The sequence below is a fragment of the Anomaloglossus baeobatrachus genome, chromosome 1 (genome assembly GCF_048569485.1).
Source record: "Anomaloglossus baeobatrachus isolate aAnoBae1 chromosome 1, aAnoBae1.hap1, whole genome shotgun sequence".
In the NCBI taxonomy this organism is placed as follows: domain Eukaryota; kingdom Metazoa; phylum Chordata; class Amphibia; order Anura; family Aromobatidae; genus Anomaloglossus; species Anomaloglossus baeobatrachus.
Genome location: NC_134353.1, coordinates 632748033 through 632770947, shown reverse-complemented (window position 1 = coordinate 632770947; position 22915 = coordinate 632748033). Strand labels below are relative to the sequence as shown.

The window sequence follows — 22915 nt, the reverse complement described above, 5'->3', positions numbered from 1 at the left end:
ATTGGACTGTTTTACTCGGATGGAGGAAATATGGTTGTGTGAACCCAGGCTTGCAATAAGTATTTTGCCATTTTTGAATATACACAATTTTTTAATTTTAGTGGAGAATCTGGTGCAGGGAAGACTGTAAACACCAAACGTGTCATCCAGTACTTTGCTGTCATTGCTGCCATTGGAGACCGCAAAAAAGATACTGGTCCCACAGGAAAGGTAAACTCGAAAATATACTTGAAGATTTAAAGCGTTTTTTCACTACTGATGGCCTATCCTTAGGATATGTGGTGTATCAACCAAAAATATAAAAATGTGTCAACCAAAAATATAAAAATCACAAAAAAAAGAAGCCCACCACAAGGAAACTAAGGCCAAGATTCATTAACACTGGCATTTTTTACATCAGTTTTAATAAAGGGAGTCCATGAGTAATATGCACTAAATTAATCAAAGAAACATGTGCCCCTTTCGTGAATTTAGCACAACTTTGAATTGTGTACATTTCTGGCGCCAATGCTAGGTACGGACTATTGTACATTTCTGGTGCCAATGTTAGGTACGGACTATTGTACATTTCTGGCGCCACTGCTAGGTACGGACTATTGTACTTTTCTGGTGCCAATGCTAGGTACGGACTATTGTACATTTCTTGCGCCAATACTAGGTACGGACTATTGTACATTTCTGGCGCCAATGCTAGGTACGGACTATTGTACATTTTTGGCGGCAATGCTAGGTACGGACTATTGTACATTTCTGGCGCCAATACTAGGTACGGACTATTGTACATTTCTTGCGCCAATGCTAGGTACGGACTATTGTACATTTCTGGCGCCACTGCTAGGTACGGACTATTGTACATTTCTGGCGCCAATGCTAGGTACGGACTATTGTACATTTCTGGCGCCAATGCTAGGTACGGACTATTGTACATTTCTGCCATAATTTACAACCGTTTCATGGTATAATTTTTTATTAATTTTTCAGGTTCATTTGGCCACGTGCCATCCCACGCTCAGGCCACTTCTCAAAAAATATGTGAAGCTGGCTGAAACTGCCATAAACATGTCATATTTAAATATGTAGTAGGTGTAATAATAATATTATTAGCAAATACCTTCACTAGAAATGTATAGTTCTTTTGATTGACTATGTCACTTACCTCATGTGCAGGGCATTGCAGGACCTTAGGCATGCATCATTATGACCACTAGCAACTAACAAACTAACTGTGACTATATTCGTGGTTGTAACCATGGATACCTAAGGTCCTGCAATGCCCTGCACATGAGGTAAGCAACATAGTGAATCAGAAAAGCTATACTACATTTCTAATTGGAGGTATTTGCTAATATTATTATTTTTACACTTACTACATATTGGGATAGGATCTTGGCGATGGAAATACCCCTTCAAACAAAAATCTGCATCAGTGCCCACTCATCAAATTACTAATCACTTTCAGAGAAACCCTATATTACAACAGCGGTGCCTTCCCTACTGCTATTTTCCCTTTTTATACTATAGTTTTTATTATTAGAAACAAAATACAGTGTATATATATATATATATAAAAGCATACCACAAGACAACATATCTTCTATGGTTATAGAGAAATGTCTCACAATATTTAGCGCCTAGCTTCCCTAAGGTTAAGTGCCCATGTTGAGTGTGTGGTGAATTTTTGAGGCTGCGTTTTTTTGTTTGTTTGGTTTTTTTTTGCTTTTTTTATTACAGTTTATGCGTAGTGCATGTGATCTGCGATGCATTGTTTTAAATCCGCAACATTTCAATTCCTCTTGCGTCAAATATGTATTTTAAGTGTTAATTTTCCCCATACTCTTGAATGAAATAAGGAAAAAACTCACATATGTTTTTAGTGCGTTTAACATCAGAAATGCACTGAAAATGCATGTCATCCGCACATGACAGTATCAATAAAGTTTTATCAATGTCAAATACCAGGAAGTATCAAAATCAAAGCAGCTTTATTTAAAACATGACATACCATGAAGAGACAAAACCAAACCAGAAAAAAATGTGATGACGCATGTAAAAAAACAGACTAAAAAAAACGCAACAAAACAGCACAAGTAATCTAATGTAGGTAACAGGTGCAGAAGTGCTGCCGAAAATGTGCAAAATAAAAACTCACCAAATACTCATCATGAAAAATTATCCTTTACTGTAAAGAATCCTTCTGATTTTGAAAATATCATTGGTTCTTCATAATCACATACTTCACAAATATAATTTTCTCAAATTTAGATCATTTTCTCATTAATCCATTCATTTTCTAGTTACTTCAAACAGATTTAGTGTGTTGTATATGAGTGTGTGTTTGGGGGATTTTATATTATATGTTATCTTACATTTCTTTTCCTAAGGGAACACTGGAGGATCAAATCATCCAGGCTAACCCTGCCTTGGAAGCATTTGGCAATGCCAAGACTCTGAGGAATGACAACTCTTCAAGATTTGTAAGTCACTTCTTCTTCTGGAGTCATTTATTCCTGTTTCTGGCCTATAGAACACTTACTAAATCAATTTGCTGCCCATCTTGCCTGTATAAAGCCTTTTATTAACCTGACATTACAGATATATTACTGCCTGTGTCATGTCCTTTCAAAGAGCAAGATGTATAATATATAAATCTTGCTGAGCATGGATGTCTTTATGTCAGATATTCGACAACATAAAAGATTTTTTGGAACAACAGATCCCAAGGACATTTTTAAACATACAAGAAAATTGGACCTTTTGTGAATTTCTTCTTCTCTTTATCTCTTTTTTTTTTAGGGTAAATTCATCCGGATCCATTTTGGAGCCACTGGGAAATTGGCATCTGCGGATATAGAGACTTGTGAGAATGAGAATTTATGCATACATTTATTAGTGCAGTAGTGTTTATTTCATTTCAAATTATTGTTTCTTTCCGTGAACCAATAACCTTTTCATTTTTCTTTTCTTCCTATATGCTTTTCATTTCCGTCTATTCTCTGGATCAATCTGGCAGCAGAGTATTTCCAAGGCACCAGAGTTTTAGTTTCTTTCCTTTAAATAATCCAAAATGCATCATCAAAGCAACGTTTTGGCCAAGCAAAGGCCTTTTTCAAGCATAAGCAAATAGCTTATGCACAAAAAGAAAAGAGTGTTCTTCACTGAATAATGGTAATGACAGTTCATAGAAAGAAATGCTGGGCACTATTCACACTGATGGAATGCATATATCTTATGCATTTTGCTTGAGAATAGAGTCAAAACATTAATGTTCGTGTAAAACCAAACCAACATACAGGCAGTGTCGATACAAAGTTCCGTGGTGCTCTTTTCAAAGATAAAGCATGCCACAAAATATATAATCCATAGGATGAAAGGCACTCACCGGTGTTGCTGTATCAAAATGGCTTTATTCCTGAATCAGGTTACATGTGAAGGCAAGCGGGGAGGGGAGACACAAAACACATAGGACAACGGCCGTTTCACACCTGCACATGGCGCTTCCACGGGTCCACAAAGAGTGACATAATTTCCTTACTCTTAAGGGTGCTTTACACGAGACGATCTATCGTGCGATAGATCGTCGGGGTCACGGTTTTTGTGACGCACATCCGGCATCACTTGCGACGTCGGGCTGTGTGACACCTCCTAGCGACGCAGTATTGCTCACAAATCGTGAGTCATGTACTAGTCGCTCGGTTTCATAATCTCGTTTAATTAAAATGGCGCCGGTTGCTCATTGTTCCCGGGGTAGCACACGCCGCTCCGTGTGACACCCCGAGAACGATGAACAGCAGCTTACCTCCATCCCGCGGCACCCGTCGGCTATGCGGAAGGAAGGAGGTGGGCGAGATGTTTACGTCCTGCTCATCTCCGCCCCTCCGCTTCTATTGGCCGGCCGCTGTGTGAAGTCACTGTGACGCCGAACGTCCCTCCCCCTTCAGGAAGAGGATGTTCGCCGCCCACAGCGACGTCACACAGCAGGTAAGTGCGTGTGACGGGGGTCAACGACTTTGTGCGCCACGGGCAACTAATTGCCCGTGACGCACAAACGACGGGGGCGGGTACAATCGATCGTGAAATTGCACGATAGATCGTACCGTGTAAAGCAGGCTTTACAGGTGTGTGGTATAAGAGTAAGGAAATGATGTCACTCTTTGTGGACCCGTGGAAGTGCCATGTGCAGGTGTGAAACGGCCGTTGTCCTACGTGTTTTGTGTCTCCCCCTCCCCGTTTGCCTTCACATGTAACCTGATTCAGGAATAAAGCCTTTTTGATACAGCAACACCGGTGAGTGCCTTTCATCCTATGAATAATGGTAATCACATTCTATGTAGCAGAAAAGTATACAAACAGAAGAAAGGGGTGGCACCTCCAAATTGAATAACCATTTCTTCAAACTTTATTAACGTCCATAAGTTAAAACCACAAAAAAAGTGGGCATCAAAATCTGATGCGTTTTTGGCACACAATGCGCCATTAGCCATTTATGTCTAAGGGCATATTATGTGCCAGAAACGTGTCAGTTGTTGATGGCCACTTTTTTTGTGGTTTTAACTTATGGCCTTAAGATTGAAGATATTTGGATTGAAGATATTTCAATTTGGAGGTGCCGCTCCTTTCCTCTGTTTGCATAAGCAAATAGCAAATAAAATGTTATCTGCCATTTGCTTAAGCTTGAAAAGGCCTTTTTGTTGTTGAAACATTGCTATAAGGCTATGTGCACACGCTGCGTTTTTTTGACGCTGCGTTTTTGTGCGTTTTTGGCCGCTAAAAACGCACAAAAACGCACCTGCGTCGAAAAAACGCGGCAAAAAACGCACGCGTTTTGCCGCGATTTGGTGCGTTTTTTTGCTGCGTTTTGCTGCGTTTTTGCTCACTGCGTCCTTATGCGTTTTTTATCAGTGAACAAAAAAAAAAAAGGTCTGATGTCATTTCCTTCTTCAATGTGTTCTTCATTCTCCACTAGTGTATGCAGAAGAGCAGACAGCTGCAGAACTACAAGGCTCAGCATCCTCGATCCAATAGTGTATGCAGGACAGCAGACAGCAGCTGTCGAACTACAAGGCTCAGCATCCTCCTTCCAGGACTGTATGCAGGATTTCTTTGCCCCCCCAAAAAAAAAAAATGACGTGGGCTTCGCCATATTTTTGTATGCTAGCCGGGTACAGCAGGCAGGTACGGGCTGCCCCCAACCCCCAGCTGCCTATTTGTACCCGGCTGGGAACCAAACATATAGGGAAGCCCTTTTTTTTTAAATTATTTCATGAATTTCATGAAATAATTTAAAAAAAAAAATGACGTGAGCTTCGCCCCATTTTTGAGTCCAGCCGGGTACAACTAGGCAGCTGGGGATTGGAATCCACAGTGCAGGGTGCCCATGCTTTCTGGGCACCCCCGCTGTGAATTGCAGTCCCGCAGCCACCCCAGAAAATGGCGCTTTCATAGAAGCGCCATCTTCTGGCGCTGTATCCAACTCTTCCGGCTGCCCTGATGCCGGGTGGCTAGCCAGGTAATAATGGAGTTAGGGCTAGCTGTATATTATCAGCTAGCCCTAAGCCCGAAATTCATGGTGTCACGCCAATATTAGACATGGCCACCATGAATTTCTAGTATAGATAAAAAAAAAACACAACACAGAAAAATATTTTTATTAGAAATAAAACACAACACAATTAGTGACTCCATCTTTATTGAAATAAACCCCCCTCCGCAGTAATCCTGGGTCAGGGTCCCGCGCCGTCCAATCCGGATCCAATATCATCTGATCGGTTTGCTGGAAGGCAAAGCGATCAGATGATGTGTCAGGTTAAAGGATGTGAATCCCATCACACATCAGCTGAGTGTATAAACGCCGATTATACAATCAGCTGATGCATCAGTAGAAAAAAAAAAAAAAATAATACTCACTTATGTGCTGAATTACCGGCAGCTCCCGGAGCAATGGGGCGGGAGTCTGATCCTGTCCGATCGCTGCAGCAGCTGCCGGTAATCAGGGATGAAGTCTCCTGACGCATCCGCTGATACCGGCCGGGCGCCCGCGTCAGCCCGAGACTCGATCAGCTGATGCGTCAGGTGACTGCATCAGGTGATCCATCGCCAGGTCCTGCAAGCAAGGTCCTGCCCCGGGGAGACTGCACACAGCCGGAGCGGGAGCGGCGATACCGTGACAGGAGATGGGAGCGGGCATGGCACCGCGAGGCTGCAGACAGGTGAGTATAACTTTTTTTTTTTTTATTCTACTGTTAACTTTTGTTTTCGCAGCCGCTTCCACCTCCTGCCTGTACATGGCGCCGCACGGCAGCATACATGCACAGGACGGGAGGTGGACGCGGCGGTGACGGTACCGGGAGGATTCATGCTTCTGTCTATACTGACAGAAGGAATCCTCTTCCTGTACACGTCACTTTACTACCCACCTCCTGCGCTTATAGCTGCGTTTTTGGTCTTAGAAACGCACCAAAACGCAGCTATTTGCGTTTCTCATTGCGTCTTTCAACATCCCATTGAACTCAATGGATGAAAAGCGCAGTGAAAAACGCGGGAATAATTGACATGCTGCGTTTTTGTGGTCACCACAAAAACGCAGCTGAAAAAAAACGCTGTGTGGGGACAGCAAAAATGAAAACTCATAGACTTTGCTGGGGAAGCAAAGTCATGCAGTTTTGAGGCCAAAAACGCACCCGAAAAACGCGCAAAAACGCCGAGAAAAACGCACCGTGTGCACATAGCCTAAGGATGCATTTTGGATAATTTAAAGGGAAGGATCTACAACTCTGGGGCCTTGGAAATACTCTGTTCTCTGGATTCACTGGTATCTGGGCGGGAAGTTGCCCCAAGGAAGCTCAGAGCCTCAGAGGGGCACAAAAGGAATTACCACTACGAACACTATTGCCAGGTTGATGATAGAAATACAAACATTTGTTGCCCATGGGACATAACCAAGCTGTCTACCGCTAGATTAAAGGGGTTGTCTCAAGTTTGGAAGTTATATCCATCCAAGGGATAGGGTATAACGTCTTGATCGCTGGGATCCACACTGATCCCGAGAACTTAGGGGTGCTTCACACACAGCGAGCTCGCTGCCGAGATCGCTGCTGAGTCACGCTTTTTGTGACGCAGCAGTGACCTCATTAGCGATCTCGCTGTGTGTGACAATGAGCAGCGATCTGGCCCCTGCTGCGAGATCGCTGCTCGTTACACACAGCCCTGGTTCGTTTTCTTCAAAGCCGCTCTCCCGCTGTGACACACAGATCGCTGTGTGTGACAGCGAGAGAGCGACAAATGAAGCGAGCAGGGAGCAGGAGCCGGCATCTGACAGCTGAGGTAAGCTGTATCCAAGATAAACATCGGGTAACCAAGGTGGTTACCCGATATTTACCTTAGTTACGAGCCTCTGCAGCTCTCACGCTGCCTGTGCTGCCGGCTCCGGCTCTCTGCACATGTAGCTGCTGTACACATCGGGTTAATTAACCCGATGTGTACAGCAGCTAGGAGAGCAAGGAGCCAGCGCTAAGCAGTGTGCGCGGCTCCCTGCTCTCTGCACATGTAGCTGCATTACACATCGGGTTAATTAACCCGATGTATACTGTAGCTATGGTAGGAGAGCAAGGAGCCAGCGCTCAGTGTGCGCGGCTCCCTGCTCCCTGCACACACAGCTGTGCGCTGGTAACTAACGTAAACATCGGGTAACCATACCCGATGTTTACCTTAGTTACCAGTCTCCGCAGCTTCCAGACGGCAGCTCCGTGCAAGCGCAGCGTCGCTTGCACGTCGCTGCTGGCTGGGGGCTGTTCACTGGTCGCTGGTGAGATCTGCCTGTTTGACAGCTCACCAGCGACCATGTAGCGATGCAGCAGCGATCCTGACCAGGTCAGATCGCTGGTCGGATCGCTGCTGCATCGCTAAGTGTGAAGGTACCCTTAGGCTCTTGCGTGAATCTGCTCCTTTCACTCTCAATGAGACCACCAGAGTGGATAGAGCTGATAAGCGCATGATAAACCTCCGCTCCATTAAACTGTTACCATGTCTTTCAATACTTGATTACACTTTATCATTCCAATTTCTATGTTGCCTTTATTTTTTATTTTTCAACTGGTCATCTTTACCTGCTTTATGCATCATACTCTCACTAGATCTCCTAGAGAAATCCCGCTGTATCTTCCAGCTGAAGTCAGAGAGGGACTACCACATCTTTTACCAGATCTTATCCAACAAAAAGCCAGAGCTTCTAGGTGAGGGTCATTTCTTTATATCTTCAATTCTCCATTTGTCCTGCAATGTAAGAATATATTACTAACAAGCCAACATATTACTAAGCTAATATATTACTTATTTGCTGGCTGACTCCTGGAGTGATAAGTTGTTCTTGAAGACTTTCACAACTGAAAAACTCTATTCAGGCTGCGTTCATCGGAAGAGCTACAGAGATGGCCAAAAGCTGCTGAGCTAGGCTGATTTTGGAATTCCTATGAATGGGTTACAAACCGCGTTGTTTCTGCTACTCGTTGTTATCATTTATTGTAATTTATAAGCTTATATTGTTCTTATGTCAACATATAAAAGTTTTCTCATTAAAAATAACTAAAGGAATAAAAGCAAATAAAAAAAATCACATTAATTTTACAACTTGTACTACTTATTCTCTTCATGTGCAGATATGTTGCTGGTCACCAATAACCCATATGACTATGCATACATCTCTCAAGGAGAAACCACTGTTGCTTCTATTGATGATGCAGAAGAGTTACTAGCCACTGATGTAAGTAATATTCATGTCATGGGTACACACTTTGTCAAATAAGCAATCAGTTAACACAACAACCTATCGTTTTTCTTCTCTGTAGAGGAATTAAAATGTGATTGAAGTTAATAGATTTTTTTATGTTGTGTGACTAAGGAAGAGTCTTAAGGCTGCTTTACACCAGACAATCTATCGTGCGATAGATCGTCGGGGTCACGGTTTTTGTGACGCACATCCGGCATCGCTGGCGATGCCGGCCTGTGTGACACCTCCTAGTGACGCAGTATCGCTCACAAATCGTGAGTCGTGTACTGCTCGCTAGGTTCCATAATATCGTTTAATTTAGTTGTTCATCGTTTCCGTGGTAGCACACGCCGCTCCGTGTGACACCCCGGGAACGATGAACAGCAGCTCACCTGCGTGACGCGGCCGCCGCCGGCTATGTGAAGGAAGGAGGTGGGCGGGATGTTTATGTCCCGCTCATCTCCGCCCCTCCGCTTCCATTGGCCGGCGGCCGTGTGACGTCGCTGTGACGCCGAACGTCCCTCCCACTCCAGGAAGTGGACGTTCGCTGCCCACAGCGTGGTCGCACGAGAGGTAAGTACGTGTGACGGGGGTTACAGACTTTGTGCGCCACAGGCAGCGATTTGCCCGTGATGCAAAAAGGACGGGGGCGGGTACGATCGATTGTGAAATTGCACAATCGGTCGTACCGTGTAAAGCAGCCTTTAGGGTTGATTACAGTCACTCTCATGCTATTTGTATAGCATAGATTAATTTTTTTAAGAATACCGAGCAATCATTTACTGATCTTTACATAACAGTCTTGTTATCTTATGAAAAAATTGCCGATTGAGAATATACTAACTACAATAAGACATCCACTATTGTGGCATTTTACAGAATCTGTTAGCAGGATTTCACCTCCTAAACTATTTATATGTGCATGTAGCTCTTTCAAGGACAAGTCTAGTAATACCTTTACGTGACCAGTCCCTTCCTCCATTACTGAGATTGAACTGATGTGCAATTGAAACTGTAGATCTGAAACCTCTGTCACTCCAGCTCTATTCCTTGCCCAGTACCACCTCCTCCTACTTGATTGACCACCTCTATGATGTGTAACTTCAGGCAAACAAGCTATCATTCAAGGAGGAGGTGTTACTGGGAGGGGAATAGAACTGCAATGACAGTCTTCACATCTTCAGCCTCATTTGCAGATCAATTCAAATGCTGATTTCTCAGTAACAGAGGAAAGGCCATGTAAAGATATTGCTAAACTTGTCTTTGAAGGAGCGCATGTAAATAGTTCAGGGGTGACAGATTCCCTTTAAAGCCTTGAACAAAAATAGATCTTTGTTGTTCCTTATTTACTGCCCTCAGAGTAAAAGGGAGGGTACTTTGCACGTTGCGACATCGCTAGCATCGGCTAGCAATGCCGAGCGTGATAGTACCCGCCCCCGTCGCGTATGCAATATGTGGTGATTGCTGCTGTAGCAAACCTTATCGCTACGGCAGCTTCACACGCACATACCTGCTCGGCGACGTCGCTGTGACTGCCGAACTATCCCTCCTTCAAGGGGGCGGTGCGTTTGGCGTCACTGCGACGTCACCGCGACGTCACCGCGACGTCACTAATCGGCCGGCCAATAGAAGCGGAGGGGCGGAGATGAGCGGGACATAACATCCCGCCCACCTTCTCCCTTCCGCATTGCCTTCGGGACGCAGGTAAGGAGATTTTTGTTGCTCCTGCAGGTTTACACACAGCGATGTGTGCTGCCGCAGGAGCGACAAACAACATCGTACCTGCGGTCGACCCGACATTATGAAAATGACCGACGCTACACAGATCACCGATTTTCGACGCTTTTGCGATCGTTTATCGGTGCATCTAGGATTTACACGTTGCGATGTCGTTACCGGCGCCGGATGTGCGTCACTAACGACGTGACCCCAACGATATTTCGGATGTGATGTCGCAACGTGTAAAGTACCCCTAAGAGTTGATCCCTATGATTTATAGTTAGAATCAGTTAAAATCTACTTATTTTTATGTTTGAGACAAAGAGAGACAGGAGTGTTTCAGAAAGAAGATAAACTGGAACGAGCAGGCGGTGGGAAGGGAACCCCCAGGACATAATATCCTGGGGGTTCCCTTCCCACCGCCTGCTCGTTCCAGTGCTTCATTTGACCGATTAAATATAGACCTCCCTGCCCTCGCTCCCCTCCCCCTACTGGGATTTACTGTTTTGCCATTTGGCTGCTCCAATAGTTAGGAGGACACCTTGGGAGTATAGAGTTGATGTACTTTCAGCACTGGTTTAGGCTTTGTCCATCTCTCCTTACCTGTCATTATATGTTTGCAGCTTTTATTGTATGTCACATTTTTGCACCTTGTATTGATATTGGTTTTAATACCCTATATTAATAAAGCTGTTTTTATCTTCTTTCTGAAACACTCCTGTCTCTCTTTGTCTCAAATCATTAATGGAGTAGGTAGTGAGCCTCTGCTCTCATGGTACTGCAGGGCCACTGTCACATTGCAAAATGTGCCATAAACCTTTTGTTGTATTTATTTTTATATTTAATCAATTTTTTATTAATTTTTAACGACAAAGTTACAAAGCAAAATCAGGCAAAATGATATAGCGAGAAAAAATACACAGTTCTCTACATGGTCACAACTGTTAACATAGTGATAGAATAACTTTACGAAGGTGATAACAGATCGACCTATTTCTCAGTAGGGAAACATGGCCTAACAATTTGCAAAATCCAAGCCAAAAACTCTACATAGGCCGTCAGAAAAAATGTAACATGAGAGGTAAAGAAAGGAGAGCAGGTAGAAGAGAAGAGGTAAATGGAAAAGAGATAGAGGGAAGAGAGAGGAGGGATGGAAAAGGGAGGCTTAAAAAAAAAGGTGGGGGGAGGGGGAGGAGCCACTAGGTAAAAGGAGTGTTAGGACAAACCACATGCAGGGGTTAATCACCCTAGGCCATTAAGTATACCTCGTTCTAGATATGGTTTCCAGAGGTCATAGGTCGAAATGTAAAGATAGGTTGAGGAGCCTATACTTGCGGAGGGAAAAGTGGTGACATGCCCTGTCAAATAAGGTTTTGAACAATGGGGAAACCGAGATCAAAATCCATGGACTCCAGATTTTAATGATTTTAATGAATTTCTCCATAGAATCGTTTATCTCGGCAGTGAGATTCTCCATTCTGTATAAATTGGTCATCTCCCTGAACCTTTCCTTCATACTAGGTGTATGGGTGAAAAGCTACTTACTTTTGTAGAATAACCCTCATTGATTATTTGGCAGTAAGGGAGTACATTCACAGAATATTTTCCCTGTATACCCTTTGATGTACTGGAATACATTTTTTTTGCAAAGTCGTATTACTAATTTTCCAGCTCAATATAACATAATATGGCTTCTCCTATGCTCACGTGTGGGTTAATAACTACAGCCTTGCCTGATCATGCTGCGGTTGTTAGGACCTGTTAGGAGCTGTCCTGTTGATTGTAGAAATAATGAATGGCCAAGGATCATCACAAGCTCCTAAGTGATGAAAGCTGAATGTGCAGTAACACCCTGTCTAATCTCCCCTCACTGGTAATGACCTGATACAATACACGGCAAAATGTAACAACATTTAGCTTGAATATTATATTGTCTTTGATTCTGTGGTGAATTATGCCACAATTTTCAGACAATTGTTGCCATGTACTTATAAGAGAATAATTTCTAAAAATTAACCTATAATGTGGCTCAATATGATCAAATACTATGAAGGAAGCTCCTCAAAATAATATTTCTGTATATAATAAAGATGAAGATTTTAGGGATGTGGACAAACTAAAACCAATATATAGTGCTTCAATAGAGCTAAAATGAAAATGAAGTAATTTTGTAAATGGTCTTCATTAAGATAATGTGCTAATATGTGTCCAGCTCCTATGCAGGCGTATATATGGTGTCATAAGTTGTAGTCACACTTGCATGTGACTCGCGCGAGGATCGCATCGGCTGGACCGGCCGCCTGCTCTCCTGACCGGAGCATGCAGCTGCATAGTAATACATGAAGCTGACACGCTCCTGTCAGGAGAGCAGGCAGCCAGTCCAGGCAATGCAAGTGTGACTCCAGCTATATACACATAGTCTGACCCTGTCAGATCCATTAATATTCCTTCCATCTGCCCTTTACATTGTAAAGTTTCATAATATGTACAAGACAGCGGGAGGTGTGCCGCCCCAGCAGTGTATCGAATCACTCGGATCCGGGGGTGGTAATCGTTCGTGGCTCGAGGGTTTCCGGACCCGGGGGCTCAGGGGCCACACTCAAATGGAAAGGGAGTATTTACATGGGATTTAGTATAGTTCGTGACGCCACCCGTGGTGTGCGGTAATTGGGAGTACCGCTGCTGCTGTTGGGAGTACCTGGGGTGATGGAGTGAGGCAGCTAGGTGATGTTGCCCTCCACGGGTAGGGGTAGGCCCCGTGACTCTGGTGGTTGATGCGGGGACACAGTGCAGGGGTCAGTCGGGTACTCACTCAGCAATGAAGCAGACGCTGACAAAAGGGTAAACCAAGTCTCTGAACGCCGTTGCCTCTCGAGGGGAGCTCGTCCAGGTCCCGTCCCCTACAGTACTGCCAGTGGTCTGTGACCTGCCTTCTGGCACTAAGTTTTAGATTGTCCGTTGTGGCCCGGTAGCTTGGAGCTTTCCGGGCCCCGCTCCCCACTGTGGCTAAGTGGAGGAGCCTGCTCTCAGGGCTCATGCTTGGGATTTGAGTGGGCTGCTTGCTAGGAAAGCCCTATCCCCCTCGTTGTCCTAGTGCCCCGATTCTGGAGCTGGTGGGAACAGTCCATAAAGGCCCCGTTCTCCGCAGGTTAATTGCCGGGTTGCCTGAAGCTTCTCCCCGGCCTAGGGTCCATGTACCCCGTCGTGCCTTCGGTCCCGGACCGATGATAGGACCAGACTACTGACCGTCCTCCTTGACGGGTCCCAGGCACCTAGCCTCAATCCCCTGCGACTAGGGGGTCCGACTCCTCTAGGTCCAGACCACCGTCTGCGACCTAGTTTACTTCTCCCCTGAGAGCTCAAACTCCCAGCTTCCTCAGAGCTCCTCACAGCTCGAGGGCTACCACTTAACTCACTTGACACTTCCCACCACCCTGTCTGACCCCTAGGTGGACGACCCTATTCCTGCTTAAGCAGCTCACTGCTGTGCCTGACAGGTGTGGTGCAAGGTGTATCTAGGATTTGTGAAAAAATTACAAAATTTAACCCAATCCTGCTTTGTCTTAATATAGAGTGCCTTTGATGTCCTGGGGTTTTCTCAAGATGAAAAAAACTCCATTTACAAGCTAACTGGAGCCATCATGCATTTTGGCAATATGAAATTCAAGCAGAAGCAAAGAGAAGAGCAGGCAGAGCCCGATGGAACAGAAGGTAAATGTGCTGACAAATATGACACCAATGTGAAGTTACTGTGGTGTATGTCTGCATTACAATATAACATGGAAGAATGATGCTCAACTATATCTGTATTATTAATTCTATGCCTAGCTCTGTATTGTTTTCAGCATTATACAAGGTCGTACTATAATCCAGGCACCAACAACATATGGATCGGGAGCTACATGTGGCTCGTGGGCCCATGATGCACTGCCTCATCCTTTACTAAGTAATTACCAATCAGTAACCGCGCTAACGTTATTGATTGGTAACTGCTTAGTAAATAACATGGCAGTGCTAGTTTACATTAAAGTGTGACGTCTTATGGGAAATCTGGCATTTTCCCAGTGATGGGAGTCGCAGAGAATTGTGAGATCCTATTCTGTAACTTGGAATTTCATAATCTCCTAATTTTCTCCAGTCCACCCAAGGTTCCCTTTAGAATTTAGAATTCAAATACATAAAATGTGTGAATCTGCCTATAATGAGTGAAGATCACCACAAATGCAAGTTGGTTATTGCTTATCACCTTCCAATTACATGGAGGCATCATTTCTAAGAAGCTGTCATTGTCAGTAATGGCAGACAGATGATTGTTCGTATGATTGTTCGCCCCATACAGCTTCTATTATGCTGGTAAATTTAACCAAATTTCCATTCAGTTCCCATGTACTATAAAGGCCGCTTTACACGCTGCGATCTTGCTAGTGTGCGTACCTGCCCCCATTGTTTTTGCGTCACGGGCAAATCGCTGTCCGTGGCGCACAAAACTGTCACACTACTTACCTGCTTAGCGGTGTCGCTGTGACCAGCGAACCGCCTCCTTTCTAAGCAACGTCACTAAGCGGCCACCCAATCGAAGTGGAGGGGCGGAGATGAGCGGGACGAACATCCCGCCCACCTCCTTCCTTCCTCATTGCCGGCGGCCGCAGGTAAGGTGAGGTTCTTCGTTCCTGCTGTGTCACACATAGCGATGGAAGGAACGACGAACAACATCATACCTGCAGCAGCGATAATTGGGAATAGGGGAGCATGTCAACGATTAGCGATTTTACACGTGTTTGCGACAATTTTCGATCGCACGTAGGTGTCACACGCAACGACATTGCTAAAGCGGCCGGATGTGCGTCATGAATTCCGTGACCCCAAGACATCGCTTTAGCGATGTCGCAGCGTGTAAAGCGGCCTTAAGAATGTAAACCAAATGTCACATTTCTATGTATTTTCTCCATACTCTGCAAAGAAAATCTGCTGCTGTGACCTGCAAGATTAGTGCTGTGCATAGTAAAGATTTTCTATGTCATAAACTGTGTATTTCCAGAGGCTGATAAGGCTGCTTATCTAATGGGCCTGAACTCTGCTGACCTCTTGAAGGGTTTGTGCCACCCAAGGGTCAAGGTGGGCAATGAATATGTCACCAAAGGACAAAATGTCCAACAGGTCAGTTATATATATTTTAGTTTAGGATAATTATGCTATAGCGTTACAGTATTATTAATATTTATACTGTATTTCTGGAAACTCACCTTGAATCTCTTCTAGGTATATTATGCCCTTGGTGCTCTGGCCAAGTCAGTGTACGAAAAAATGTTCTTATGGATGGTCGTGAAAATTAACACCACTTTGGAGACCAAGCAGCCCAGGCAATACTTCATTGGAGTGCTGGACATTGCTGGGTTTGAGATCTTTGATGTGAGTAAACACATGAAATTGTAGACTAAAGGAACATTCTGTAAACTTTATTAATTAATCATCCTTATATTTTGATCCTGTTTCAGATTTTTTTACTAACATTTTTCCATGCAGTACATCTTTTATTTGCTCATACAGCACTTCCATGTTCTGGAGCGCTTTACAGTCATCAAGATCATCGTTCCCAATGGGTCTCACAATCTAAATTCCGTATCAGTATGACTTTGAAATGTAGGAGGAATCCCACATGTAAACTAATTGCAGATGTTGTCCTTTGTGGCATTTGAACTCAAGCAGGCAGTGTCGGGACAAGGTATTTTGGAGCCCTAGGCAAAAGAAGCCGAGTCTCCAAGTAAAGGAATGGGCCAGAGACTGAGCTAAAAGGACTCCAATGCACCCCCTCTCCTCCTCAAATGAGTAGAATTATTACTTTTTCACCCCAAAACAATACAAACAAAAGTGATGTACTTTAGGGGTGAGACTCAAAAGGAGGTGCTTTTTCAAAGTTTTATATAGAATCATTAATTTTCAGGGAACCATTTACACAATACATGGGACAAATAGTGATATCAGTCCCTGACATCCTATATTATAAAGTCAAACACAAGGTCAGTCATGGAAACTAAAGGCCCCGTCACACTAAGCAACATCGCTAGCAACATCGCTGGTAACGAACAACTTTTGTGACGTTGCTAGCGATGTTGCTGTGTGTGACATCCAGCAACAACCTGGCCCCTGCTGTGAGGTCGTTGGTTGTTGCTGAATGTCCTGGGCCATTTTTTAGTTGTTGCTGTCCTGCTGTGAAGCACAGATCGCTGTGTGTGACAGCGAGACAGCAACAACTAATGTGCAGTGAGCAGGGAGCCAGCTTCTGCTGAGGCTGGTAACCAATGTAAACATCGGGTAACCAAGAAGCCCTGTCCTTGGTTACCCGATATTTACCTTTGATACCAGCCTCCTCCGCTCTCACTGTCAGTGCCGGCTCCTGCTCTGTGCACATGTAGCTGCAGCACACATCAGGTAATTAACCCGATGTGTGCTGTAACTAGGAGAGCAAGGAGCCAGCACTAAGCATTGTGCGCTGCTCCCTGCTCTGTGCACATTTAGCTGCAGCACACATCGGGTTAATTAACCTGATGTGTGCTGTAACTAGGAGACTGGGGGCTGGTCACTGGTTGCTGGTGAGCTCACCAGCAACTCGTGTAGCCACGCTCCAGCGATCCCTGCCAGGTCAGGTTGCTGGTGGGATCGCTGGAGCGTCGCAGTGTGACAGCTCACCAGCAACCTCCTAGCAACTTACCAGCGATCCCTATCGTTGTTGGGATCGCTGGTAAGTTGCTTAGTGTGACTAGACCTTAATATAACTTATTTTTTAATTATGGCCAATCTGTTTCATTTCAGGTGTCCAGCATTTAGTAGCTACCCTAATGGAAACTAAATGGAGAACATTATACATAATGGGATAAATATAACGATTTTTACGTCCATCATGCAATACATACATTTCTTTGTCGCTCCATTGGGAGACCCAGACAATTGACAATTGGGGTGTATAGCTTCTGCCTCCGGAGGCCACACAAAGTATTACACTTTAAAAAGTGTAACCCCTCCCCTCTGCCTATACACCCTCCCGTGGATCACGGGCTCCTCAGTTTTATGCTTTGTGTGGAAGGAGGCACACATCCACTCATGCATTCTCATACTTAGTTATGTCGGTTGGAAGAAAAGAGGGCCCCCACGGGGCCCCCGGCATGTTCCCTTCTCACCCCACTACGTCGGCGGTGTTGTTAAGGTTGAAGTACCCATTGCGGGTACAGAGGCTGGAGCCACATGCCGTCTCCTTCACCATCCCTTATGCGGCTCTAGGAGAAGTGGGATCCTAAGCGGTCATCCATTTGCTGGGACCATGCTCCATCCGCAGCCCCTGTGGGAACCTGCCGGACCGGAGCCTCTTCAACCTCAGGGACCGGGCCCTGCAACTCAAAGGTACTCTGTGTCCCCATAGGGGACTGTGCAGGGAGCGCACCTTCTTCCCGGAAGCCGCGGCAGCTGCTGAATTGAGGAGGCCGGTGGACTTCCGCGCCGACCGTGCCTGCTTGTCGAGCGCGGTCTCAAATTTAGTCCCCGGCTTCATCGCGGCCTAGTCGCAAAAATCCCTCCCCCGGGCCTGCCTGTCAGGGGTAAGGGCGGGATTACCGACATGACGTCGGATGTGAGGGCTGGAGCATCCTGCATGTCTTCCTCCCCCCTCACTGATCACTGTGGGGACCCCAGATTCCCGCACTTTGCTGGCGCCGCCCACGGCTCCACTCCTCCCCTGAGAGCTCCGGCAGCCATTTTCTGGCATTCTGCCGGTGGAGGCTTGTCAGTGAACAGCTCTGCAGCTCCGGGGGATCCAAGGCAGGGAATCTGGAGGACACACTCCGCTCGTTAGCGATCGGTAAGCCACACCGGTCACCCGGTGCTGGTCCCCCTAGGGTGCCGGAATAGATACATATATATATATATGCTACATATATATATATATATATATATCTGTTCGGTCGGGCTATATACCCATTTCCCATATACCCTCAGTGGTCACTCTCCTAGGAGACAACAGCATGTCGTCCACAAGGAGCAAAGCTGCTAAGGCACAGGTTTTTTTCGCGGCCTGTACCTCTTGTGGGGCTATGTTACCTGCGGGTTCCACCTACCCTCACTGTGAGCAATGCTCGACTCCTGCCTCGCTTGCTCAGCCGGAGCCTCGGACACTAGTGGGCCCCTCAGCTCATGTAGACCCCCCTACTCCCCCTGACCAGGCTGCAGGGACAGAGTTCGCCTCTTTTGCTGAGAAACTCTCTGAGTCTCTTTCTCAATCCATTGCACTGTCTATGGACAAATGGTCTTCTCAGCTGCTTGAGGCTTTGCAGTCCAGACCGGACCTTTCACAGGCCCCGGCCCCTGTTAGCTCGTCGCCTCCAGGCCCCTCTCGGTCCGCGCCGCAGCACGCTCCCAGGTTGGCCCCTCGGTCTCAGGCGGAGGACTCCTGCCCGGACCGCAGTCCTAGACCGGCTAAGCGGGCTCGCTGGGACTCTTCCCTGACTTCCTCTCGCTGCTCGGGATCCCAGCTTGAGGACTCTCTGGACGACGAGGCGGACGTCACAGCTCAGGGCTCTGACCCTGACGTCGCCCTTAACCTTGATACACCTGAGGGGGACGCCTTAGTAAATGATCTTATCTCGTCCATCAACCAGGTGTTGGATCTCTCTCCCCCGCCTCCTCCTGTAGAGGAGTCGGCGTCTCAGCAGGAGAAACACCAGTTTCGGTTCCCCAAACGTACGCGCAATACGTTTTTTGATCACTCTAACTTCAGGGATGCTGTCCAGAAGCCCAGAGCGGTCCCGGACAAGCGCTTTGCTAAACGCCTCACTGACACGCGTTACCCCTTCCCATCTGAAGTCGTTAAGGGTTGGGCTCACTGTCCCAAGGTGGATCCTCCAGTCTCCAGATTGGCGGCTAGGTCCGTGGTGTCTGTTGCAGATGGCTCATCCCTGAAGGATGCCACTGACAGACAGATAGAGCTCCTGGTGAAGTCCATCTATGAGGCCACGGGCGCGTCTTTTGCCCCGGCCTTTGCAGCCGTGTGGGCACTCCAAGCAATCTCGGCTTGTCTGACTGAGATTAATGCTGTCACACGTAATTCTGCTCCGCAAGTTGCGTCTTTGACCTCTCAGGCGTCAGCCTTTTCGTCCTACGCCATGAACGCCGTCCTGGACTCCGCTAGCCGTACGGCGGTAGCATCTGCTAACTCCGTAGCAGTCCGCAGGGCCATGTGGCTGCGCGAATGGAAGGCAGACTCGGCTTCCAAGAGGTTCTTAACCGGTTTGCCGTTTTCTGGCGACCGTTTGTTTGGCAAACGATTGGATGAGATTATTAAGGAATCCAAAGGAAAGGATTCCTCCTTACCCCAGGCCAAACCTAAGAGACCTCAACAGAGAAAAGTCCAATCGAGATTTCGGTCCTTTTGTCCCTCCGCCAAGTCCCAATCCTCTTCGTCCAACAGGCCGGAGAAAGGCCAGAGGAACTCCTATGCGTGGCGATCCAAGTCACGCCCGCAAAAGGCCGCAGGAGGCACTGCCTCCAAGACGGCTTCCTCATGACTCTCGGCCTCCCCTGGCCGCATCCTCGGTCGGTGGCAGGCTCTCCCGCTTTGGCGACGCCTGGTGGCCACATGTTCAAGACCGATGGGTGAGAGACATTCTGTCTCATGGTTACAGGATAGAGTTCAGCTCTCGTCCTGCGGCTCGTTTCTTCAGAACCTCTCCGCCCCCCGCTCAGGCCGACGCACTTTTTCAGGCAGTGGCCGCTCTAAAGATGGAAGGAGTTGTGATCCCTGTTCCCCTTCAGGAACGTGGTCGCGGATTTTACTCCAACTTGTTCATGGTGCCAAAAAAGGACGGGTCATTCCGTCCCGTTCTGGACCTCAAGCTACTCAACAGACATGTGAGAACCAGACGGTTTCGGATGGAATCTCTCCGCTCGGTCATCGCCTCGATGTCACAAGGAGACTTCCTAGCATCGATCGACATCAAGGATGCTTATCTCCATGTACCGATCGCACCCGAACATCAACGTTTCCTGCGTTTCGCCATCGGGGACGAACACCTTCAGTTCGTGGCATTGCCTTTCGGCTTGGCGACAGCCCCACGGGTTTTCACCAAAGTCATGGCATCCGTTGTGGCGGTCCTGCATTCTCAGGGCCACTCAGTGATTCCCTACTTGGACGATCTCCTAGTCAGGGCCCCGTCTCGGGTGGCGTGTCAACAAAGTCTATCCGTCGCTCTGGCGACTCTCCAGCGGTTCGGGTGGATCATCAACTTCCCGAAATCCAAGTTGACACCGACCCAATCACTGACGTACCTTGGGATGGAGTTTCATACCCAGCAAGCGTTAGTCAAGCTTCCGAGCGACAAACAGCTTTCTCTGCAGGCAGGGGTGCAATCCCTTCTTCGGAGTCAGTCACACCCCTTAAGGCGCCTCATGCACTTCCTGGGGAAGATGGTGGCAGCTATAGAGGCAGTCCCGTTCGCGCAATTCCATCTTCGGCCACTCCAATGGGACATTCTCCGCAAATGGGACAAGAGTGCGGCTTCCCTCGACAGGAACGTCTCTCTTTCCCTTGCAACCAAGACGTCACTTCAGTGGTGGCTCCTTCCCAATTCTCTGTCGCAGGGAAAATACTTCCTACCCCCAACCTGGGCTGTGGTCACCACGGATGCGAGCCTGTCAGGTTGGGGAGCGGTTTTTCTCCACCACAGGGCTCAGGGAACCTGGACTCCGATAGAGTCATCCCTTCAGATCAATATCCTGGAGATAAGGGCAGTGTATCTAGCCCTATTGGCTTTTCATCGGTGGCTGGAGGGCAGGCAGATCCGTATCCAGTCGGACAACGCCACTGCCGTCGCCTACATCAACCACCAAGGCGGCACTCGCAGTCGTCTAGCCTTCCAGGAAGTCCGACGGATTCTGCAGTGGGTGGAAGCCACAGCCTCCACCATCTCCGCAGTTCACATCCCGGGCGTAGAAAACTGGGAAGCAGATTTTCTCAGTCGTCAGGGCATGGACGCGGGGGAATGGTCTCTGCACCCAGACGTGTTTCGAGAGATCTGTCGCCGCTGGGGAACGCCGGACGTCGATCTCATGGCGTCACGGCACAACAACAAGGTCCCGGCATTCATGGCACGGTCTCAGGATCACAGAGCTCTGGCGGCGGACGCGTTAGTCCAGGATTGGTCGCAGTTTCGATTGCCTTATGTGTTTCCTCCTCTGGCGATGCTGCCCAGAGTGCTACGCAAGATCAGGTCCGACTGCCGTCACGCCATTCTCGTCGCTCCAGACTGGCCGAGGCGGTCGTGGTATCCGGATCTGTGGCATCTCACGGTGGGTCAACCGTGGGCGCTTCCAGACCGCCCAGACTTGCTGTCACAAGGCCCGTTTTTCCATCTGAATTCTGTGGCCCTCAACCTGACTGTGTGGCCATTGAGTCCTGGCTCCTAGCGTCTTCAGGGTTATGTCATTGCCACCATGAGACAGGCCAGGAAGCCTACGTCCGCCAAGATCTATTACAGGTCTTAGCAAATCTTCCTATCCTGGTGCGCTAATAACGTTTTTCTTCCATGGCCGTTTGCCTTACCCACTTTTCTTTCATTCCTTCAATCTGGAATGGACAAGGGTTTGTCACTCGGCTCTCTCAAGGGCCAAGTATCGGCGCTCTCCGTGTTTTTTTCAAAAGCGTCTAGCCAGGCTTCCGCAGGTCCGCATGTTCCTGCAGGGAGTTTGCCACATAGTCCCACCTTACAAGCGTCCGCTGGAACCCTGGGATCTTAACAGGGTTCTAACGGCTCTTCAGAAACCACCTTTCGAGCTGCTGCGGGATGTCTCTCTATCACGTCTTTCGCAGAAGGTGGCCTTCCTAGTGGCAGTCACATCACTTCGGAGAGTGTCTGAGCTCGCAGCGCTGTCATGCAAAGCCCCCTTCCTGGTGTTTCACCAGGATAAGGTGGTTCTGCGTCCGGTCCCGGAATTTCTCCCTAAGGTGGTATCCCCTTTTCATCTCAATCAGGATATCTCCTTGCCTTCATTTTGCCCTAATCCAATTCACCAGTGTGAAAAGGATTTGCACTCTTTGGATCTTGTGAGAGCACTCCGGCTCTACGTGTCTCGCACGGCGCCCCTGCGTCGTTCAGATGCGCTCTTTGTCCTTGTCGCTGGCCAGCGTAAGGGCTCGCAGGCTTCCAAGTCAACCTTGGCTCGGTGGATCAAGGAACCGATTCTCGAAGCCTACCGTTCTTCTGGGCTTCCGCTTCCTTCAGGGCTGAAAGCCCATTCTACCAGAGCCGTGGGTGCGTCCTGGGCATTGCGGCACCGGGCTACGGCTCAGCAGGTGTGTCAGGCAGCTACGTGGTCTAGTCTGCACACTTTCACGAAACACTATAAAGTGCATACCTATGCTTCGGCAGACGCCAGTCTAGGTAGGCGAGTCCT

General features: G+C 47.3%; 1 protein-coding gene and 1 long non-coding RNA gene across 2 annotated transcripts in view; one reads left to right on the top strand and one right to left on the bottom strand.

Annotated features, from left to right (window-relative positions):
* The window catches only part of LOC142246164 (myosin-7), a 77409-nt gene that overhangs the window by 2626 nt on the left and 51868 nt on the right, over nt 1–22915 (top strand). Inside the window, exons 6-13 of the mRNA XM_075319199.1 lie at nt 102–210; nt 2382–2474; nt 2794–2857; nt 8130–8228; nt 8652–8755; nt 14053–14191; nt 15519–15637; nt 15740–15889. Of these exons, the coding sequence (XP_075175314.1) occupies nt 102–210; nt 2382–2474; nt 2794–2857; nt 8130–8228; nt 8652–8755; nt 14053–14191; nt 15519–15637; nt 15740–15889 (877 nt within the window). The remainder of the gene's footprint in view (nt 1–101; nt 211–2381; nt 2475–2793; nt 2858–8129; nt 8229–8651; nt 8756–14052; nt 14192–15518; nt 15638–15739; nt 15890–22915) is intronic.
* Nucleotides 8109–22915, bottom strand: part of LOC142246177 (uncharacterized) — a 42227-nt gene continuing 27420 nt past the window's right edge. The window contains exon 4 of the long non-coding RNA XR_012724885.1: nt 8109–8268. This is a non-coding gene — a long non-coding RNA (uncharacterized LOC142246177). The remainder of the gene's footprint in view (nt 8269–22915) is intronic.